Here is a 17,727-nt window from a genome sequence, read left to right as displayed (position 1 = left end):
AAATGTGCAGTTTTATTACACAGATGTCTCAAGTTTTGAGGGAGCGTGCAATTGACATGCTGACTGCTGGAATGTCCACCAGAACTGTTCCCATCAAATTAAATGTTAATTTCTCTACCAAAAAGCCTCATCCAATGTCGTTTGAGAATTTGGCAGTATGTCCAACCGGCCTCACAACCGCTGACCATGTGTAACCACGCCAGCTCAGGACCTCCACACCCGGCTTCTTCACTTGCAGGATCGTCTGAGACCAGCCACCCAGACAGCTGATGAAACTGTGGGTTTGCATAGCCGAAGAATTTCTGCACAAACTGTCAGAAAACGTCTCAGGGAAGCTCATCTGCGTGCTCATCATCCTCACCAAGTTCTTTACCTGACTACAATTCGGCATCGTAAAATGACTTCAGTGGCCAAATGCTCACCTTCGATGGCCACTGGCACGCTGGAGAAGTGTGCTCTTCACGGATGAATCCTATGGCATTGTGTGGCCAAGCAGTTTGCTGATGTCAACGTTGTGAACATAGTGCCCCATGGTGGCAGTAGGGTTATGGTATGAGCAGGCATAAGCTACGGACATTTAGCACAATTGCATTTTATTGATGGCAATTTGAATACCGTGAGATACCGTGATGAGATCCTGAGGCCCATTGTCGTGCCGCCATCCCTTCATCTTTCAGCATGATAATGCACGGCCCCATGTCACAAGGATCTTTACACAATTCCTGGAAGCTGAAAATGTCCCAGTTCTTCCATGGCCTACATACTCACCCATTGAGCATGTTTGGGATGCTCTGAATTGACGTGTACGACAGCATGTTCCAGTTCCCGCCAATATTCAGCAACTTTGCAAAGCCACTGAAGAGGAGTGGGACAACATTCCACAGGCCACAGTCAACAGGCTGATCAACTCTATGCGAAGGAGATGCATGAGGAAAATGATGGTTACACCATATACTAGGGTTCCCGAGTGGCGCAGCGGTCTAAGGCACTGCATCTCAGTACTAGAGGCGTCACTACATACTGGTTCGATCCCGGGCTGTATTGCAACCTGCCATGATCGAGAGTCCCATAGGGCGGCGCACAACTGGCTCAGCATCGTCCGGGTTAGGGGAGGGTTTGGCCAGGGTAGGCAGTCATTGTAAATAAAGGTTTTAATATATATATATATATATATATATATAAATAAATAAAAATATATATATATATTCTTTTTTTAAAACCTTTATTTAACTAGGCAATTCAGTTTAGAATAAATTATTATTTACAATGACGGCCTACCCCGGCCAAACCCTCTCCTATATACTGACTGGTTTTCTGATCCACAACCCTACCTTTAACCAACAGATACATATCTGTTTTCCCATTCATGTGAAATCCATAGATTAGGGCCTAATTTATTTATTTAAATTGACTGATTTCCTTATATGAACTGTAAATCAAATCTTTGAAATTGCTGCATGTTGCATTTATGTTTATGTTCAGTGTAGTAGTCCCAGGCACTGCAGGCTTTGTCTCCCTCTTCTGGTGGTACATTTTAGGATTCACAGCTCAGCTAAATGAGCGCGAAACTACACAATTTAAAACAACTACAATTCCCATTTGCACAGGGACAAACGTTGCCTTGGTTCAAAGGTTAATCATAACCAACACAATAGTATACTTGGCTAGCTGCTCGGCTCTTGGAGAAAGATAAACAACTCTTATTTGCGAAATTAACAGCACTCGACTGCTATAGCATTGAAGTCCGATCAAACTGTTTGAAAACCATAAGTGTAGGTATTTGCACTATTGTCGCTGTTTTTCGAAGGCGCTAGCTAATGTTAGCAAACTAACGTAGCCATCACTGAACTGGCTCGCTAGCTATATAGTTACACACAAAACTACAGCTATGTTTGTGCAAGAAGAGAAGATATTCGCTGGAAAAATATTAAAAATCCACATTTGTACTATGGAGGGTACAGAGTGGTTGGAAGAAGTAACAGAGGATACCACTATTGAACAACTCAAAGAGAAGTGCTTGAAACATGTATGCTTGTTTATTTTCTTACTTGCTCATTGATTGGTGTTTGCCCGGGTGAAATTGTAACGTAGTTGTGTAACTGTGTCGCCGATGTTTGCAGCCCTAGCCCAGTAGTTGAGAACTATTTATAATTTAGCAAGTTGATTCAAAGTTAGTCGGGCGCACCCCATGAGCTGTCAGTCGTTCTATACGTATTTAGAACTAAACTACTGTGCTTCCTGTGCTTGGCCCTCCTAACCTGGGTAGACACTGCTATTTATAATTTAGCCTCTTGGGGATGTCATTCGAAAACATAATGTTAACTTTCACGGCTATGCGGATGACACACAGCTGTACATTTCAATTAAACATGGTGAAGCCCCAAAATTGCCCTTGCTAGAAGAATGTGTTTCAAGTTGGCTGCAAACTTTCTACTTTTAAACTCGGACAAAACAGAGATGCTTGTTCTAGGTCCCAAGAAACAAAGAGATCTTCTGTTGAATCTGACAATTAATCTTAATGGTTGTACAGTCGTCTCAAATAAAACTGTGAAGGACCTCGGCGTTACTCTGGACCCTGATCTCTCTTTTGAAGAACATATCAAGACCATTTCAAGGACAGCTTTTTTCCATCTACGTAACATTGCAAAAATCAGAAACTTTCTGTCCAAAAATGATGCAGAAAAATTAATCCATGCAGAATCCTGAGTTTTTACTGCTAACCTACAAAGCATTACATGGGCTTGCTCCTACCTATCTCTCTGATTTGGTCCTGCCGTACATACCTACACGTACGCTACGGTCACAAGACGCAGGCCTCCTAATTGTCCCTAGAATTTTTAAGCAAACAGCTGGAGGCAGGGCTTTCTCCTATAGAGCTCCATTTTTATGCCTCATCTCTTCAGTGGGTCATATGATTGAGTGTAGTCTGGCCCAGGAGTGGGAGGGTGAACGGAAAGGCTCTGAATATTACAGGGGCTGAGTCACTGGCTTTACTGGGGCTCTCTCATGCCGTCCCTGGAGGGGGTGCGTCACCTGAGTGGGTTGAGTCACTGATGTGGTCATCCTGTCTGGGTTGGCCCCCCCCCCCCCCCTTGGGTTGTGCCGTGGCGGAGGTCTTTGTGGGCTATACTCAGCCTTGTCTCAGGATGGTAAGTTGGTGGTTGAAGATATCCCTCTAGTGTTGTGGGGGCTGTGCTTTGGCAAAGTGGGTGGGGTTATATCCTTCCTGTTTGCTGCAGTAGTTTATGTGTCGGGGGGCTAGGGTCAGTTTGTTATATCTGGAGTACTTCTCCTGTCCTATTCGGTGTCCTGTGTGAATCTAAGTGTGCACCCCCACCTGGCTGTGCTGCTGCTCCAGTTTCAACTGTTCTGCCTTATTATTATTCGACCATGCTGGTCATTTATGAACATTTGAACATCTTGGCCATGTTCTGTTATAATCTCCACCCGGCACAGCCAGAAGAGGACTGCCATCCCACATATGCTGATAGCTAGCCTAGGACCATGCAAATGCTGATGACGTGTCTGACTGTGCTGCTGCTCCAGCTATTCTGTAATTATACCATGCTGGTCATTTATGAACATTTGAACATCTTGACCATGTTTTGTTATAATCTCCAGGCACAGCCAGAAGAGGACTCCACCCCACATAGCCTGGTTCCTCTCTAGGTTTCTTCCTAGGTTTTGGCCTTATTTGTTCCACAGACTACACCTGCATTGCTTGCTGTTTGGGGTTTTATACAGCACTTTGAGATATCAGCTGATGTACTGGGCTATATAAATAAATTTGATTTGATTTGATTTGATTTGGCTACCCATTTTTACACTTGATTCGCCTGTAAGTGCCAGTATGATGCCCCACATGCAGCTAGCCTACCCCATATGGCTGCCAGTCTCTTTCTGCACTGCATCCTCCTAGTACAAATTTAGACAGTAAGAGACCCAGCTAATGCAGAAATCATTGGTACCTTTAGAAATATGTTTGGCTGTTGATATAGGGCTAACTAGCCTATCCATTACCAATTATTTGCTTGGTTAAATAAAAACAACAGTAATATAATTACCAGGGTAAAAGTACTGCTATTTGTTCCTGTCGATGGGATTATAATTAATTTGTATTTTTTTTTGGGGGGGGGGGTTGTTTTTTTTGCAGTATGTACATGGAAGCCTCGAAGACCCCAAAACAATCACACACCATAAACTTGTCCATGCTGCCAAGGAGAGGATCCTCACAGAAACTAAAACGGTTGCAGATGAAAATCTAAAAGATAAAGGTACTTCTATGGATTTAAAGGTTTGAAGTTGTCTCAATGTTAATATTTTCCAATCAAACAATTAGCCGATATGTTCAATGCTACTACATGCCATTAAGTGAATGTTTTCCTTTGTTTTTAGATTTTCTTCTACTGATAAAGAAGAGACCACTGCCACCCCCTCCGAAAATAGCTGACATAACTGCAGAGGAAAAGGTAGGCAAAACAACAGATTTAAATACTCTCCCTAATTGTATTGGTTTGTGGCTTATCTAACTCGGCGCTTAAACTCAATAGGCACCGATCATCAGACAAAAATGTTTAATGAATTGCTAAGACTGCTAGAACCAGGGACAACACAACAAGAAACGTATTATGTCCAACTTGTTGTACTGTTTGCAACACTCTTAATGTGTGTTTCCTCCTTGTCTGTCAGAAGAAGCAGGATAACAAGGCTCCAGATAAAGATGCCATCCTGAAGGCCACCGCCGGCCTGTCTACCCGCCACACAGACCGCACTGTCACCCAGCATAACATCAGAGATGTAAGTACAGCACAATACAGTAAATAACCTGTCAGAATGCATAGTTCAAAGCACTTCAGGAGCTTTCCACTGACTATTGTACTGAAATTTAACTATAGTCCTAAAATGTCGCCTGCAAACTTATCAGAGACATATTAAAATGAGTGAATTAGGTCATATTAAGCCTATTCTATATCCCTGATACTAAGATTTTATTTGTTTATTTAACCAGGAAGTTCCAATGAGGTCAGAAGACCTCATTCCCAAAGAACCCATTCTTAAAGAGAGGTTATTCATTCTGGTTTATGTGTATAAACCAGAATGAATAACCTCTCTTTAAGAATGAGGTTCTTTGGGAATGAGGTCTTCTGACCTCATTGGAACTTCCTGGTTAAATAAACAAATAAAATACATTTTCCATCAGTTTCAGACGGAGCTCAGGAAAATCCTTGTCTCTCTCATTGAAGTGGCCCAGAAGCTTCTCGCCTTGAACCCCGATGCTGTGGAGCTCTTCAAAAAGGCCAATGGTACAGTGTGCAGACATTATTTCATTATCAAAGATTGTTTTTGGTAACTGCCTTGCAGGGCTAAGAGGCTGGTTTTGCATTAGTTTATTTTTTATTTTTTAACTAGGCAAGTCGGTTAAGAACAAATTCTTATTTACAATGATGGCCTGGGAACAGTGGGTTAATTCCTTTGTTCAGGGGCAGAACGACAGATTTTGACCTTGTCAGTTCAGGGATTCGATCGAGCAACCTTTCGGTTACGACCCAACGCTCTAACCACTAGGCTACCTGCCGCCCCGACGGCTACCTGATGTTTTTTTAATGAACAACAAGTTGGAGCTGTAACAGTCTTATTGTCACTAAGCTTATGTATAAGTGACAGAATAGTGCATTATGTAAGCGATAATCAACTACGTTCTCTGGAAAATAATGTGCAACGTGGAACTCACCTTACACAGAGTTGCATTAGAGCTCCAAAGTTGATTATCCCTATTATATACCATGGCTATAATTTAACACATTTGATGCTAGAAATGTGTTCAACATCCACTGAAGTAGCTAGCAAGTTTACTAGATATCTATAGTAGTTGCCTTGGTAACCAAACAAATAGACTTGCTAGCTCAACTAACCAAATCCGTAGAAATCAGAATGATTCGATTCTGATTTCTATGGCCAAAGCATTAGTCCTAGCTTGCTATTATGAAAATCTATTTCAACAATGCCAATAATGTTTTCAAATCAACTTTTGCTTTCAAAAGCAGCTCAAACAGAACATGTAAGTATGAATTTCATAGCCACTGAATTATACTGTGCATTATAGGGAATTATAAACTGGGTGGTTCGAGCCCTGAATGCTGATTGGCTGAAAATCGTGGTATATCAGACCGTATACCACGGGTATGACAACATTTTATTTTTACTGCTCTAATTACGTTGGTAACCAGTTTATAATAGCAATAAGGCACCTCTGGGCTTTGTGGGTTGGCATCGTGCCTAAGAACAGCCCTTAGCAGTGGTATGTTGGCCATAAACCAAACCCCCTCGTGCCTTATCGCTTAATTATACAGCGGGTGGGTCTAATTCTGAATGCTGATTGGTTAAAACTGCGTTGCAGTCGGTGTCTATTCCACAAGTTACCACATATCTATGCCGTTAAAATACCTATTTACTCTGTTCCATCTGACTGCGCAATCCCGTGTCTCATCAGCCCAGCCAGGCAATTTATAAACTTGATCTCTACTATAAAAATAATCTAGACATTATCTCACCTTTCTTTTAGACTAACATTTAGTTTTCAACAGCAGAGATTTGTATAAATCTTGCTTTCTGACATTTGCAACATTTCAGTATTCAAATTTGAGACATACAGGCAGCTTTTCTCAGCCAGTCGAAATCATGAATCAGCATACATTTTTATGGATACAAAGAAATGTCAATTAACAGGTAAAGCTAAATGAAGTGCAGCTAATTAGCAGTCTTTCTAGCTTCAGTTTGAAGTGATTGTGTTAGCTGTGTTGTTGGCTAGCTCCTCTGAACAACAGTGTCCAGATGAGAGTACATTTTCTATGCCAGGTGAAATCGCACATCATTAGCTCACTGTTATGGATGTGTCCCAAAAAAGATCACTAGAAAGCTTCAACAAACGCAAGTGCAGCTGTTATTCTGGCTGCACTGTTTGACATGACTGTAAGTTAGCCGTAGTTGAATAGCTAGCAAGCATGGGATAAGAACGTTGCCAGCCAGTATGGCAATGGAACATTTGGAACGAACGACTGGGTTGCGCCAATACAGTTGAAGTCGGAAGTTTACATACACTTAGGTTGGAGTCATTAACTTGTTTTTCAACCGCTCCACAAATGTCTTGTTAACAAACTATAGTTTTGGCAAGTCGGTTATTGTCCAACAATTGTTTACAGACAGATTATTTCACTTATAATTCACTGTATCATAATTCCATTGGGTCAGAAGTTTACATACACTAAGTTGACTGTGCCTTTAAACAGCTTGGAAAATGACAGAAAATAATGTCATGGCTTTAGAAGCTTCTGATAGGCTAATTGACCTCATTTGAGTCAATTGGTGTACCTGTGGATATATTTCAAGGCTTACCTTCAAACTCAGTGCCTCTTTGCTTGACATCATGGGAAATCAAAAGAAATCAGCCAATACCCCAGGGGGAAAAAATGATAGACCTCCACAAGTCTGGTTCATCCTTGGGAGCAATTTCCAAACACCTGAAGGTACCATGTTCATCTGTACAAACAATAGTACGCAAGTATAAACACCATGAGACCACGCAGCCATCATACCGCTCAGGAAGGAGACTCATTCTGTCTCCTAGAGATGAACCTACTTTGGTGCGAAAAGTACAAATAAATTCCAGAACAACAGCAAAGGACCTTGTGAAATGCTGGAGGAAACGGGTACAAAAGTATCAATATCCACAGTAAAACTATTCCTATATTGAGATAACCTGAAAGGCCGCTCAGCAAGGAAGAAGCCACTGCTCCAAAACCGCCATTAAAAAAGCCAGACTACGTTTTGTAACTGGACATGGGGACAAAGATCGTACTTTTTGGAGAAATGTCCTCTGGTCTGATGAAACAATAATATAACTACTTGGCCATAATGACTTGTTATGTGTTATGTTTGGAGGAAAAAGGGGGAGGCTTTGCAAGCCGAAGAACACCATCCCATCCGTGAAGCACGGGTGGCAGCATCATGTTGTGGGGGTGCTTTGCTGCAGGAGGGACTGGTGCACTTCACAAAATACATGGCATCATGAGGTAGGAAAATGATGTGGATATATTGAAGCAACATCTCAAGACATCAGTCAGGAAGTTAAAGCTTGGTCGCAAATGTATCTTCCAAATGGACAATGACCCTAAGCATACTTCCAAAGTTGTGGGAAAATGGCTTAAGGACAACAAAGTCAAGGTATTGGAGTGGCCATCACATAGCCCTGCTCTCAACCCTGTAGAAAAATCGTGGACAGAACTGAAAAAGCGTGTGTGAGGAAGGAGGCCTACAAACCTGACTCAGTTACACCAGCTCTGTGAGGAGGAATGGGCCAAAATTCACCCAACTTATTGTGGGAAGCTTGTGGAAGCCTACCCAAAACGTTTGACCCAAGTTAAACAATTTAAAGGCAATCCTACCAAATACTAATTGAGTGTATGTAAACTTCTGACCCACTGGGAATGTGATGAAAGAAATAAAAGCTGAAATAAAACCTTTCTACTATTATTCTGACATTTCACATTCTTAAAATAACGTGGTGATCGTAACTGACCTAAGACATGGAATTTTTACTAGGATAAAATGTCAGGAATTGTGAAAATCAGAGTTTAAATGTATTTGGCTAAGGTGTATGTAAACTTCCGACTTCAACTGTAGAAGAGAACAAAAAGACTAAATGACTGTGTCACATCTCTGGCAACCGAACCGATAGAACGAACGACCGACCAGCCAGCTTGGGTAGCAACCCTAGATTTGTGTCAGTACTTTATCTTGTGGAATGATTAAATAGTAGGAATAAATTCATCAAAATAAAAATATATATATTTCGGTAACCCGTTGTATAAAAGTGATAATGCCAGAGAAGCCGGTGTTTGGAGGAGATATTGGCACGGTTTGCCAATATATCCCTCAAACACCGGCTTCTCGGGCATTATCACTTAAATAATGCACACTCTAGAATTCCCTTCAAGGCAGTCAGTAGCAATGCCATGGCATGAAGTATTATTATAGTTATACTATTATTCACTAATATTGTGTGTGTGGTTTGTCAGCCATGCTGGATGAGGAGGAGGAGGACCGGGTGGATGAGACGACCCTTCAGCAGCTGACTGAGATGGGTTTCCCTGAGAGCAGAGCCATCAAAGCTCTCAGGCTCAACCAGTGAGTCACAATCAATAATACTTATCACCTGAAGTCCAAATGAGATAATGACTGACACAAGGAGTGCAGGGTTGTTTCTGAATCAAAAGGGGGTGTGACGGGGGTGTGGCAATGGGCATGCTCAGCTCATGGTTAGTGCTATCTTGGCCCAGCTGTATTTGGTCAAGGCCCTGGGCAAGAACATTTGAGGCCCCCATCTTGGCCGCGCGGCTATTTCCTGCAATTCTGCAGATTTTTCCATGAAGTTGAGAGAACTTTGTAAACCAATTTTCTGCAGTTCTGCTATAGAGCTGAGAGAACATTTGGCTATTTTCCTGCATGTTTCCCCCTGCAATTTTATGCATTTTGCCATGCCTAATGCGGTGTTCTTATGCTCAAACATGATAACAAAACCAATACTCCTGAATTCATTGTTTTTGTCTAGCTTTTATTTGAGTGATTTTTTTTATTTCTCATAGTTATTTAAACATATATAGGTCCATTACCTTTTTTTTTTTTTTTTTACATACATGATACTAACTGTTTAGTTTTTTCTATATACAACAACACAGAATGTTTTTCCATCCCAAAAATGAACCCTCCCCTCTGAAAACATTGTTTGGACCTAAACAAATGATTTGGCCGTTCGTTTCTAGGCAAAACCCCAAAAAATCTGTAGTGTTTAAGATGAGGGAAGATTGTTATTTTATGAGCATGGCCTTATTTCTATTACAGCATATTGGATGACACTCATTCATGTTCAATGTCACTGCGATAGGTTTAGGCTGCCACATGATACTCAAATTTTCACTATACCCATCATGAGGTTGCTACAACCTAGCCTATGAATAAAAGTTTACAACGTAGGTGCACACAGGGCGAGACACCAAATTTAGGGTGACAGTGACACTTTTTTTGTTTTGATACATGGACAGACAGTGCCATTTAAATACTGCCTTGCACACTCTTGCCTGCATCTAGCTGATATAGGGTGTAATCATTAGTCCAACAGTTGCAAACGAAAGTTTCTAATTGACAAATTCAGCTACGTTTATAGTCGTTTTGTTCCGTTTGCTTCCTTTTAAGAAACATTTTCCAACAGAATCATCAGAATAAATTCACCCCCAATCGCACATAAACACAGTTCGCTTTCATAGCTGCCACGTTGTATTCCTTCTCGCATCTATGCGCTCTCCTCCTCTCACCTCTTCCCTTTCGCTTGTGGACTTCAATGTGCAACACATTAGCTGAGAAAAAACCTTTCCAAGCCAAACCGCTACACTCAGCCTACATCATTGTCACCATATTAGCTAAAGTAACGTCATAGTCAGCATAGCTAATTGAACTAACGTGTTAGTAAACCCGCTACAATCATGCAGTAATGTTAGTGTACTGTATAGTCACTAAGCTGTTACACCGGTGGCAATACATTTGTAAAAACCGAAAGCTTACCCTGAGTTCCAGTGTTGTTGGAAAGTCAAAGCCAGCTAGCTAACATAGCATCCCTCTGTTTGAGCAGGGTGTTCAGTAGGCTAAACTAGCTAGCTGCATTTGCTAGCAAAGTGAGAGAGAGAAATTACTCTCGCTTCTCCATTTTGGAAGAAATTCATTTAACTGTTCAACTATTGTCTTTCTCTCTCTGAGTCAACTACTCATCACATTTTATACACTAGTGCTAGCTAGCTGTAGTTTATGCTTTCAGTACTAGATTAATTCTCTGATCCTTTGATCAGGTGAACAAAATGTCAGTTCATGCTGCAAGAGCTCTGAGGTTGGAGGAAGTCCTCTGGAAGTTGTCATAATTACTGTGTAAATCTATGGAAGGGGGTGAGAACCACGAGCCTCCTAGGTTTTGTGTTGAAGTCAATGTACCCAGAGGAGGATGGAAGCTAGCTGTCTTACGGCTACACCATGGCGCTACCTTACAGAGTGCTGTTGAGGCTACTATAGAACTTCTTTGCAAAATAGTGTTTTAATCGATTATTTGGTGACGTGATTATATTTAGTATAGTTTTGTCCAAAAAATAATAAATGTCTGACATACATGTTTTGTTTTTTTAGAGTTCACTGAGGATGGACCACTGCCCTGGAGTGTAGTCTGAGTCAATGATACTGGTCAGTGGTCATATCAGTGAAGTCTATAAAGAATCAATTAGACACTTAGCCTGTGATTCTATCCATCACAACAAGTGAGTCCAGTCTCATCCGATGAGTCTGAAACAACAAATTCATCCATGCCCCTCCCTCACTGCCTCTCCTACAGCATGTCAGTGACCCAGGCCATGGAGTGGCTGATTGAGCACGTAGACGACCCCACGGTGGACACCACCCTGCCCGGCCAGGGCACCCAAGGAGCAGTAGGAGCCACATCACCACCCCTGATCCCCTCTATCTCTGCCTCATTTCCAAACCTCCTCCGCACCGTCTCCCAGACTAACACAGATTCCGCCGCCAGGCAGGACGAACTCACTGAGATCTTCAAGAGGATCCGAAGGAAAAGAGAGTTCAGGCCTGAGTCACGGGTGAGTGTTCTCTCTGTCCCAATGCCCTGGGATATACCAAGCTAAAGCTTACATGTTAGACTGGTCCCATATCTGTTTGTGCTGAATAGTCAACTGAAGGATTTGGCAAGACGACAAACACATCTGTGACCAGGCAAGATACCTTCCTAATATTGAGTTTGCACACCAATTTACCCTCAGAACAGCCTCAATTCATCAGCCTCAACTCTACAAGATATCGAAAGCGTTTCACAGAGATGCTGGCCCATGGTGCGCCTGACACGTACTACCATACCCCGTTCAAAGGCACTTCAATCTTTTGTCTTGCTCATTCACCCTCTGACATGTACACATACACAATCCATGTTTCAATTGTCTCCAGGCTTAAAAATCCTTTAACCTGTCTCCTCCCCATTGCTATTGCAACCTCTTTGCAATAAGGAATTGTTTAATAATAAAAATAATGGAACCTTTATTTAACTAGGCAAGTCAGTTAAGAACAAATTCTAATTTACAATGACGGCCTACCCAGGCCAAACCCAGACGACGCTGGGCCAATTGTGCGCCGCCCTATGGGACTCCCAATCACGGCCGGATGTGATGCAGCCTGGAATTGAGACCAAAAGCTCAAGAGAAGTTAAGATTTTATTACCACGGATGCCGTCAGCTGAATGCATACATTTTTAGAAAGTTCAAAACGCTTATACTCTTCTCTCCTTTTAGTCACCACCCCAGCTATACATTTTATGACCCCTAATGAGTATCCCATATCTGGACTGTGGAATGTCCACGGTCCTCTCTTTGTTTAGCTTGATGTCAGAATCACACCCCGTCCATCTTCATTGTCCTGCTCCTGACCCTGCTCTCTGATCCTAGGCAATTTCCTCTTATCTGATTAGGTCAACTTTTCCAAATTAGCATACACACAGTTTCATGGCCTGAACTCCATTAATACTCACTTGTTAATGATTATTCACTAAACAAGAATCAAACAAACTATAGTTTAAAATGAAACATGTTACATTTTAACAGAATCCGTCAACTGATTGAAGGGGATTTAACAAGTGACATAAATAAGGGATCATAGCTTTCACCTGGAACAAGCAATTACTAATGTTTTGTACACTGTGTATATAGCTGTTAGCTAGCTTACCTAAAATGTTGTAAACTGTGTCTCTGCTACTCCCTTACTGAATGTTGGCTTCAAACTGTGATAAACTATTGGTTCTTTTATAGAATGACTGTGTAATGATAAACTAACTCCGTATCGTTCTTTGTCTCTGCAGGCTGTCATTGCGTTGATGGAGATGGGCTTTGATGAGAAGGAGGTGGTCGATGCCCTGAGAGTCAATAACAACCAACAGGATGCTGCAGTAGGTTTTACTGTCCACACTGAGGAATAAAGGATCAAAGAAAATGAAGCACACACTTATTGAGTAACAAAATAAGTCATTGCTTCCTGTCTTCTATGAATGGACTGCTTTTTACAGCTCTTACCCATGTTGTCATTTGGAATGAGAACTGTTTCTCCATTGACCGTCCTAGTTTAAGGGAAGTTAACTCACCGATCTAAACCCACAGTGCGAGTGGCTGCTGGGGGACAGGAAGCCGTCTCCGGAGGACTTGGATAAAGGCATCGACATCAACAGTTCTCTGTTCCAGGCCATCCTGGAGAACCCTGTGGTCCAGCTGGGCCTCACCAATCCCAAAACACTGCTGGGTAGGTTTGGAGTAAAACAAATTGTTCAGTTAAAAATAACAAAGCTCAGAGGATAAGGGGAGGGGGTGGACCTGTTCATCAAGCATCACGCTACAGAAACATGCTTCAGTCCTATGGGCCGTTCTGGCTCAGACGAGGCTACTTATTGAATTGTTATATAGTCTCTAAAACCCTCTAAAACCTTCTGTTTGTGTGTAGCGTTTGAGGACATGTTGGAGAACCCTCTGAACAGCACCCAATGGATGAATGACCCTGAGACTGGGCCTGTCATGCTGCAGATCTCCAGAATCTTCCAGACACTCAACCGCACGTAGAGTGTGTGTGAGAGTGTGTGTGAGAGTGTGTGTGAGAGTGTGTGTGAGAGTGTGTGTGAGAGTGTGTGTGAGAGTGTGTGTGAGAGTGTGTGTGAGAGTGTGTGTGAGAGTGTGTGTGAGTGTGTGTGTGAGAGTGTGTGTGTGTGAGAGTGTGTGCGTGTGAGAGTGTGTGCGTGTGAGAGTGTGTGCGTGTGAGAGTGTGTGCGTGTGAGAGTGCGTGTGTGCGTGTGAGAGTGTGTGCGTGTGAGAGTGTGTGCGTGTGAGAGTGTGTGTGTGTGTGTGCGTGTGAGAGTGTGTGTGCGTGTGAGAGTGTGTGTGGGTGGGGGTGAGCGTGTGTGGGTGAGCTTGCTTGTGGATTAGCTTGCTTGTGTGGGGTGTGCTTGTGTGTGGGTGGGGTGAGCTTGTTTGTGTGTGGGTGAGCTTGTGTGAGTGTGCACACGGCTGTGACAAGTATTGTTTTTTGCCTTGAAAAGTCAAAGCCGGAGAAGGGGGGGGAGTGTAAAAGACATATTTATTTATACCACAGAAAACCTTGTACAAAACTATGTTAACATGATTATTACAATTATTATTTTTTTTTTACATTTTAAAAATTACCTTTTTATAGTTATGACGCACATGATTTATTTGATCAATTTATCCATGTACAAAAAAAGACCATCAGGCATCAAACCAATGTTTACTCTTCAAAAACATTCCCTTTTGCCATTTTCAAATATTGATTTGTTTAATTTGTCTCCATAAATTGTTTTCATTTCCTCAAAGGTGAATGTTTCTAGCGTGAGTTGAATGACTCCAGGCAGTCTGTATAATTTGGTTGAAGACAAGTCAGACTGCAAGTGAACATGCATCAAACTGTTGTGTGATGATGAAATTAGTGTTCAGTACTAACCAGAGGTTGTAGATAGACATGTAATGTATAGAGTGGATCCGATTTGATTATTCCCTGTGACAAATAAGGTCTGTTCTAAATTACGTGTTTCTATCTTAAAGTTGTGTAATGTTCCATTCTTCCTGAATGATTAAACCCCAGGTTATGGCTATGTTCCAGTTAACCTCCCCTTCCTTCTAAATTGTGCACTTGTTCACTTCCCTTCTGTGGGTGAAAAGGAAATGACTGGTGTAAGAAATGTGGTTGAAACTCCCTCTAGTCCATGCCTCCACAAATCTGATGCTTTTAGATTTGTAGGAAGTATTGGGATGCACTTGCTGTGATGGCAATGGTTATGCTTATCACATTAAGTCCAGGACTTAGAGTGTGGAGGTACAGGTGGATTTGGGTGGTCAGACACACTGACTTTATCTTTTGCTTTCGCTCACAATCTCTCTCTGTGTGTTCAACCTTGGGAGCCTAGTGGTCTGCCTGCTGTGAGTCAGTGTGACACTACTCAAAGAAGTGGGAAAGTAAAGGAGGACATTGTCCTTCTCCCAAATATTTATTTAATGGCAACTTTCTTTTTTTAGAAAAGTGTATTACGTGCTGTCTTTTTAGTGTCTGAAGTCAAGTTTGTCTTGGTAATGGTCTTGATTTATAAAATATATATAGCTACAGTACCAGGTCAAAAGTTTGGACACCTACTCATTCCAGGGTTTTTCTTTATTTTTATTATTTTAATATTTTCTACATTACATGCTGAGCACTTGTTGGCTGCGTGTCCTTCACTCTGCGGTCCAACTCATCCCAAACCATTTTGATTGGGTTGAGATTGGGTGATTGTGGAGGCCACGTCATCTGATGCAGCACTCCATCAATATCCTTGGTCAAATAGCCCTTACACAGCCTGGAGGTGTTGTCATTGTCCTGTTGAAAAACAAATGATAGTCTCACTAAGTGCAAAGCAGATGGGATGGTGTATCGCTGCAGAATGCTGTGGTAGCAATGCTGGTTAAGTGTGCCTTGAATTCTAAATAAATCACCAACGGTGTCACCAGCAAAGCACCATCACACCACCTCCATGCTTCACGAAGGGAACCACACATGCAGAGATAATCCGTTCACCTACCCTGTGTCTCGCAAAGACACAGCGGTTGGAACCAAAAATCTCAAATTTTAACTCATCAGACCAAAGGACAGATTTCTCCGGTCTAATGTCCATTGCTCGTGTTTCTTGGCCCAAGCAAGTCTCTTCTTATTATTGGTGTCCTTTAATAGTAGTTACTTTGCAGCAATTCGACCATGAAGGCCTAATTCACGCAGTCTCCTCTGAACAGTTGATGTTGAGATATGCCTGTTACTTGAACTCTGAATCATTTATTTGGGCTGCAATATGAGGTGCAGGTAGCTCTAATGAACTTATCTTCTGCAGCAGAGGTAACTCTGGATCTTCCTTTCCTGTGTTGGAAGAGCCATCGTAGCTACATCGTAGTTACATCGTAGCGCTTGGTTTTTGCGACTGCACTTGAGGAAACTTTAAAAGTTCTTGAAATGTTCTGTATTGACTGACCTTCATGTCTTAAAGTAATGGACTGTTTGTTTGCTTGTTTGAGCTGTTCTTGCCATGTTATGGACTTGGTCTTTCACCAAACAGGGCTATCTTCTGTATTCCACCCTTAACTTGTCATAACACAACTGATCAAACACATTAAGAAGGAAAGAAATTCCGGAAATTAACCTGTTAATTGAAATACATTCCAGGTGACTACCTCATGAAGCTGGTTGAGAGAATGCCAAGAGTGTGCAAAGTTGTCATCAAGGCAAAGGGTGACTTCTTCTTTGGCAGCTACATGATTCCATATGTGTTATTTCACAGTTTTGATGTCTTCACTATTATTCTACAATGTAGAAAATAGTAAAAATAAAAACCCTTGAATGAGTAGGTGTTCAAACTTTTGACTGGTACTGTATGTATTAATTAGTTGTCATTGTGCTCTGAATGTTATCGTGTTGCTCTAATTCTGCGCCTGTTCTCAATGCTCTTAAAACAACTCACTACACCAGGAACAAATGTACTCATATTTTCTGACAATGGGCGGTTTGATTAGTCGGAGTGCCTGTCTGTTTGTGCTATTAGACCAACTCCTTTTCACTGATTGCAGGGGTTTTTCAGGATCAAAAAGTGTATTAGGTGGTGGACGTGACAATGGGCGCAACCGGCCTGTTTATCTTTTTTATTTTTTACACAGTTTGGATGCTTACGCGGCCCACCCAAGGATTTCAATAGCAGAAAATGACACTGGGTGTTGGAGTTGGCAAGAGCACAAACAGATCAGGGACCAGGTTACATATGATAGATTTCAGGGGAAATTGATGCTTGAGTCACAGATGTCACATTAGTGGAAGGGGGTTGATTGAGTGATGGTGATTAGTGTGTCAAATGTGTGAATTGAAATAAGTTAGTAAGGCTATATCTTTATTCTATATATTTTTACAATTTATAGTAAGTGTGTACTCCGACTCGCTAGTACTGCTTTTGATGAATCAATATGACTGATTATTTTGGGCTCCGTCCCAAATGGCACCCCATTCCCTAAAATATATACAGTACCAGTCAAAAGTTTGGACACACCGACTCACTCAAGTGTTTTTCTTTATTTTACGATGTTCTACATTGTAGAAATAATAGTGAAGACCTCAAAACTATGAAATAACACACATGGAATCATGTAGTAACCAAAAAAGTGTTAGACAAATAAAATATATTTTATTCTTCAAAGTAGCCACCCTTTGCCTTGGGAGCCAGGCCCAGCCAAAGGTACATTTTTTTCTTTATTTTTTAAATCCGAATAAGATTTCCCCCCACAAAATGGCTTTATTATAGATAGATATACTCCTGACGATTCTGCAGGTGAAGAACCCAGATGTGGCGGTCCTGGGCTAGCGTGACTACACGTGGTCTGTGGTTGTAAGGCCGGTTGGACGTACTGAGAAATTCTCTAAAGCAACCTTGGAGTCAGCTTATGCTAGAGAAATTAACATTCAATTCTCTGGCAACGGCTCCGGTGGACATTCCTGCAGTCAGCATGCCAATTGCACACACTCAACTTGAAACACCTCTGGCATTGTGTTGTGTGAGACAACTACACATTTTAG

At 41.7% G+C, this 17,727-nt stretch overlaps 1 protein-coding gene across 3 annotated transcripts; it reads left to right on the top strand.

Annotated features, from left to right (window-relative positions):
* The first annotated feature begins 1,652 nt into the window (after positions 1 to 1,652).
* Positions 1,653 to 17,463, top strand: LOC139411177 (ubiquitin-associated domain-containing protein 1-like). 3 transcript variants are annotated; one of them, XM_071157092.1, is made up of 10 exons: positions 1,653 to 2,026; positions 4,154 to 4,274; positions 4,396 to 4,469; positions 4,693 to 4,797; positions 5,201 to 5,303; positions 9,075 to 9,183; positions 11,426 to 11,684; positions 12,950 to 13,036; positions 13,245 to 13,383; positions 13,582 to 17,463. In XM_071157092.1, exons 1-10 carry the CDS (start codon positions 1,889 to 1,891, stop codon positions 13,695 to 13,697), a joined length of 1,251 nt encoding a protein of 416 aa, XP_071013193.1. In that variant the 5' UTR covers positions 1,653 to 1,888; the 3' UTR covers positions 13,698 to 17,463. The 3 variants fall into 3 exon arrangements, with proteins under 3 accessions (XP_071013193.1, XP_071013194.1, XP_071013192.1); XM_071157093.1 differs by having other exon boundaries at positions 4,690 to 4,797; positions 5,207 to 5,303; XM_071157091.1 differs by having other exon boundaries at positions 4,690 to 4,797.
* Positions 17,464 to 17,727: the final 264 nt, after the last annotated feature.

This window comes from Oncorhynchus clarkii, chromosome 6 (assembly GCF_045791955.1).
Source record: "Oncorhynchus clarkii lewisi isolate Uvic-CL-2024 chromosome 6, UVic_Ocla_1.0, whole genome shotgun sequence".
Taxonomy (NCBI): Eukaryota; Metazoa; Chordata; class Actinopteri; order Salmoniformes; family Salmonidae; genus Oncorhynchus; species Oncorhynchus clarkii.
Note: the sequence above shows the minus strand (reverse complement) of the source record. Positions and strands in the feature narration are given on the sequence as shown.

Coding starts and splice junctions, on each gene's coding strand:
- LOC139411177 (XM_071157091.1), top strand. CDS start 1,889: ATGTTTGTGCAAGAAGAGAAGATATTCGCTGGAAAAATATTAAAAATC. Junction 5,304..9,074: donor GCTCTTCAAAAAGGCCAATG/GTACAGTGTGCA, acceptor GTGGTTTGTCAG/CCATGCTGGATGAGGAGGAG. Junction 13,384..13,581: donor CAATCCCAAAACACTGCTGG/GTAGGTTTGGAG, acceptor GTTTGTGTGTAG/CGTTTGAGGACATGTTGGAG.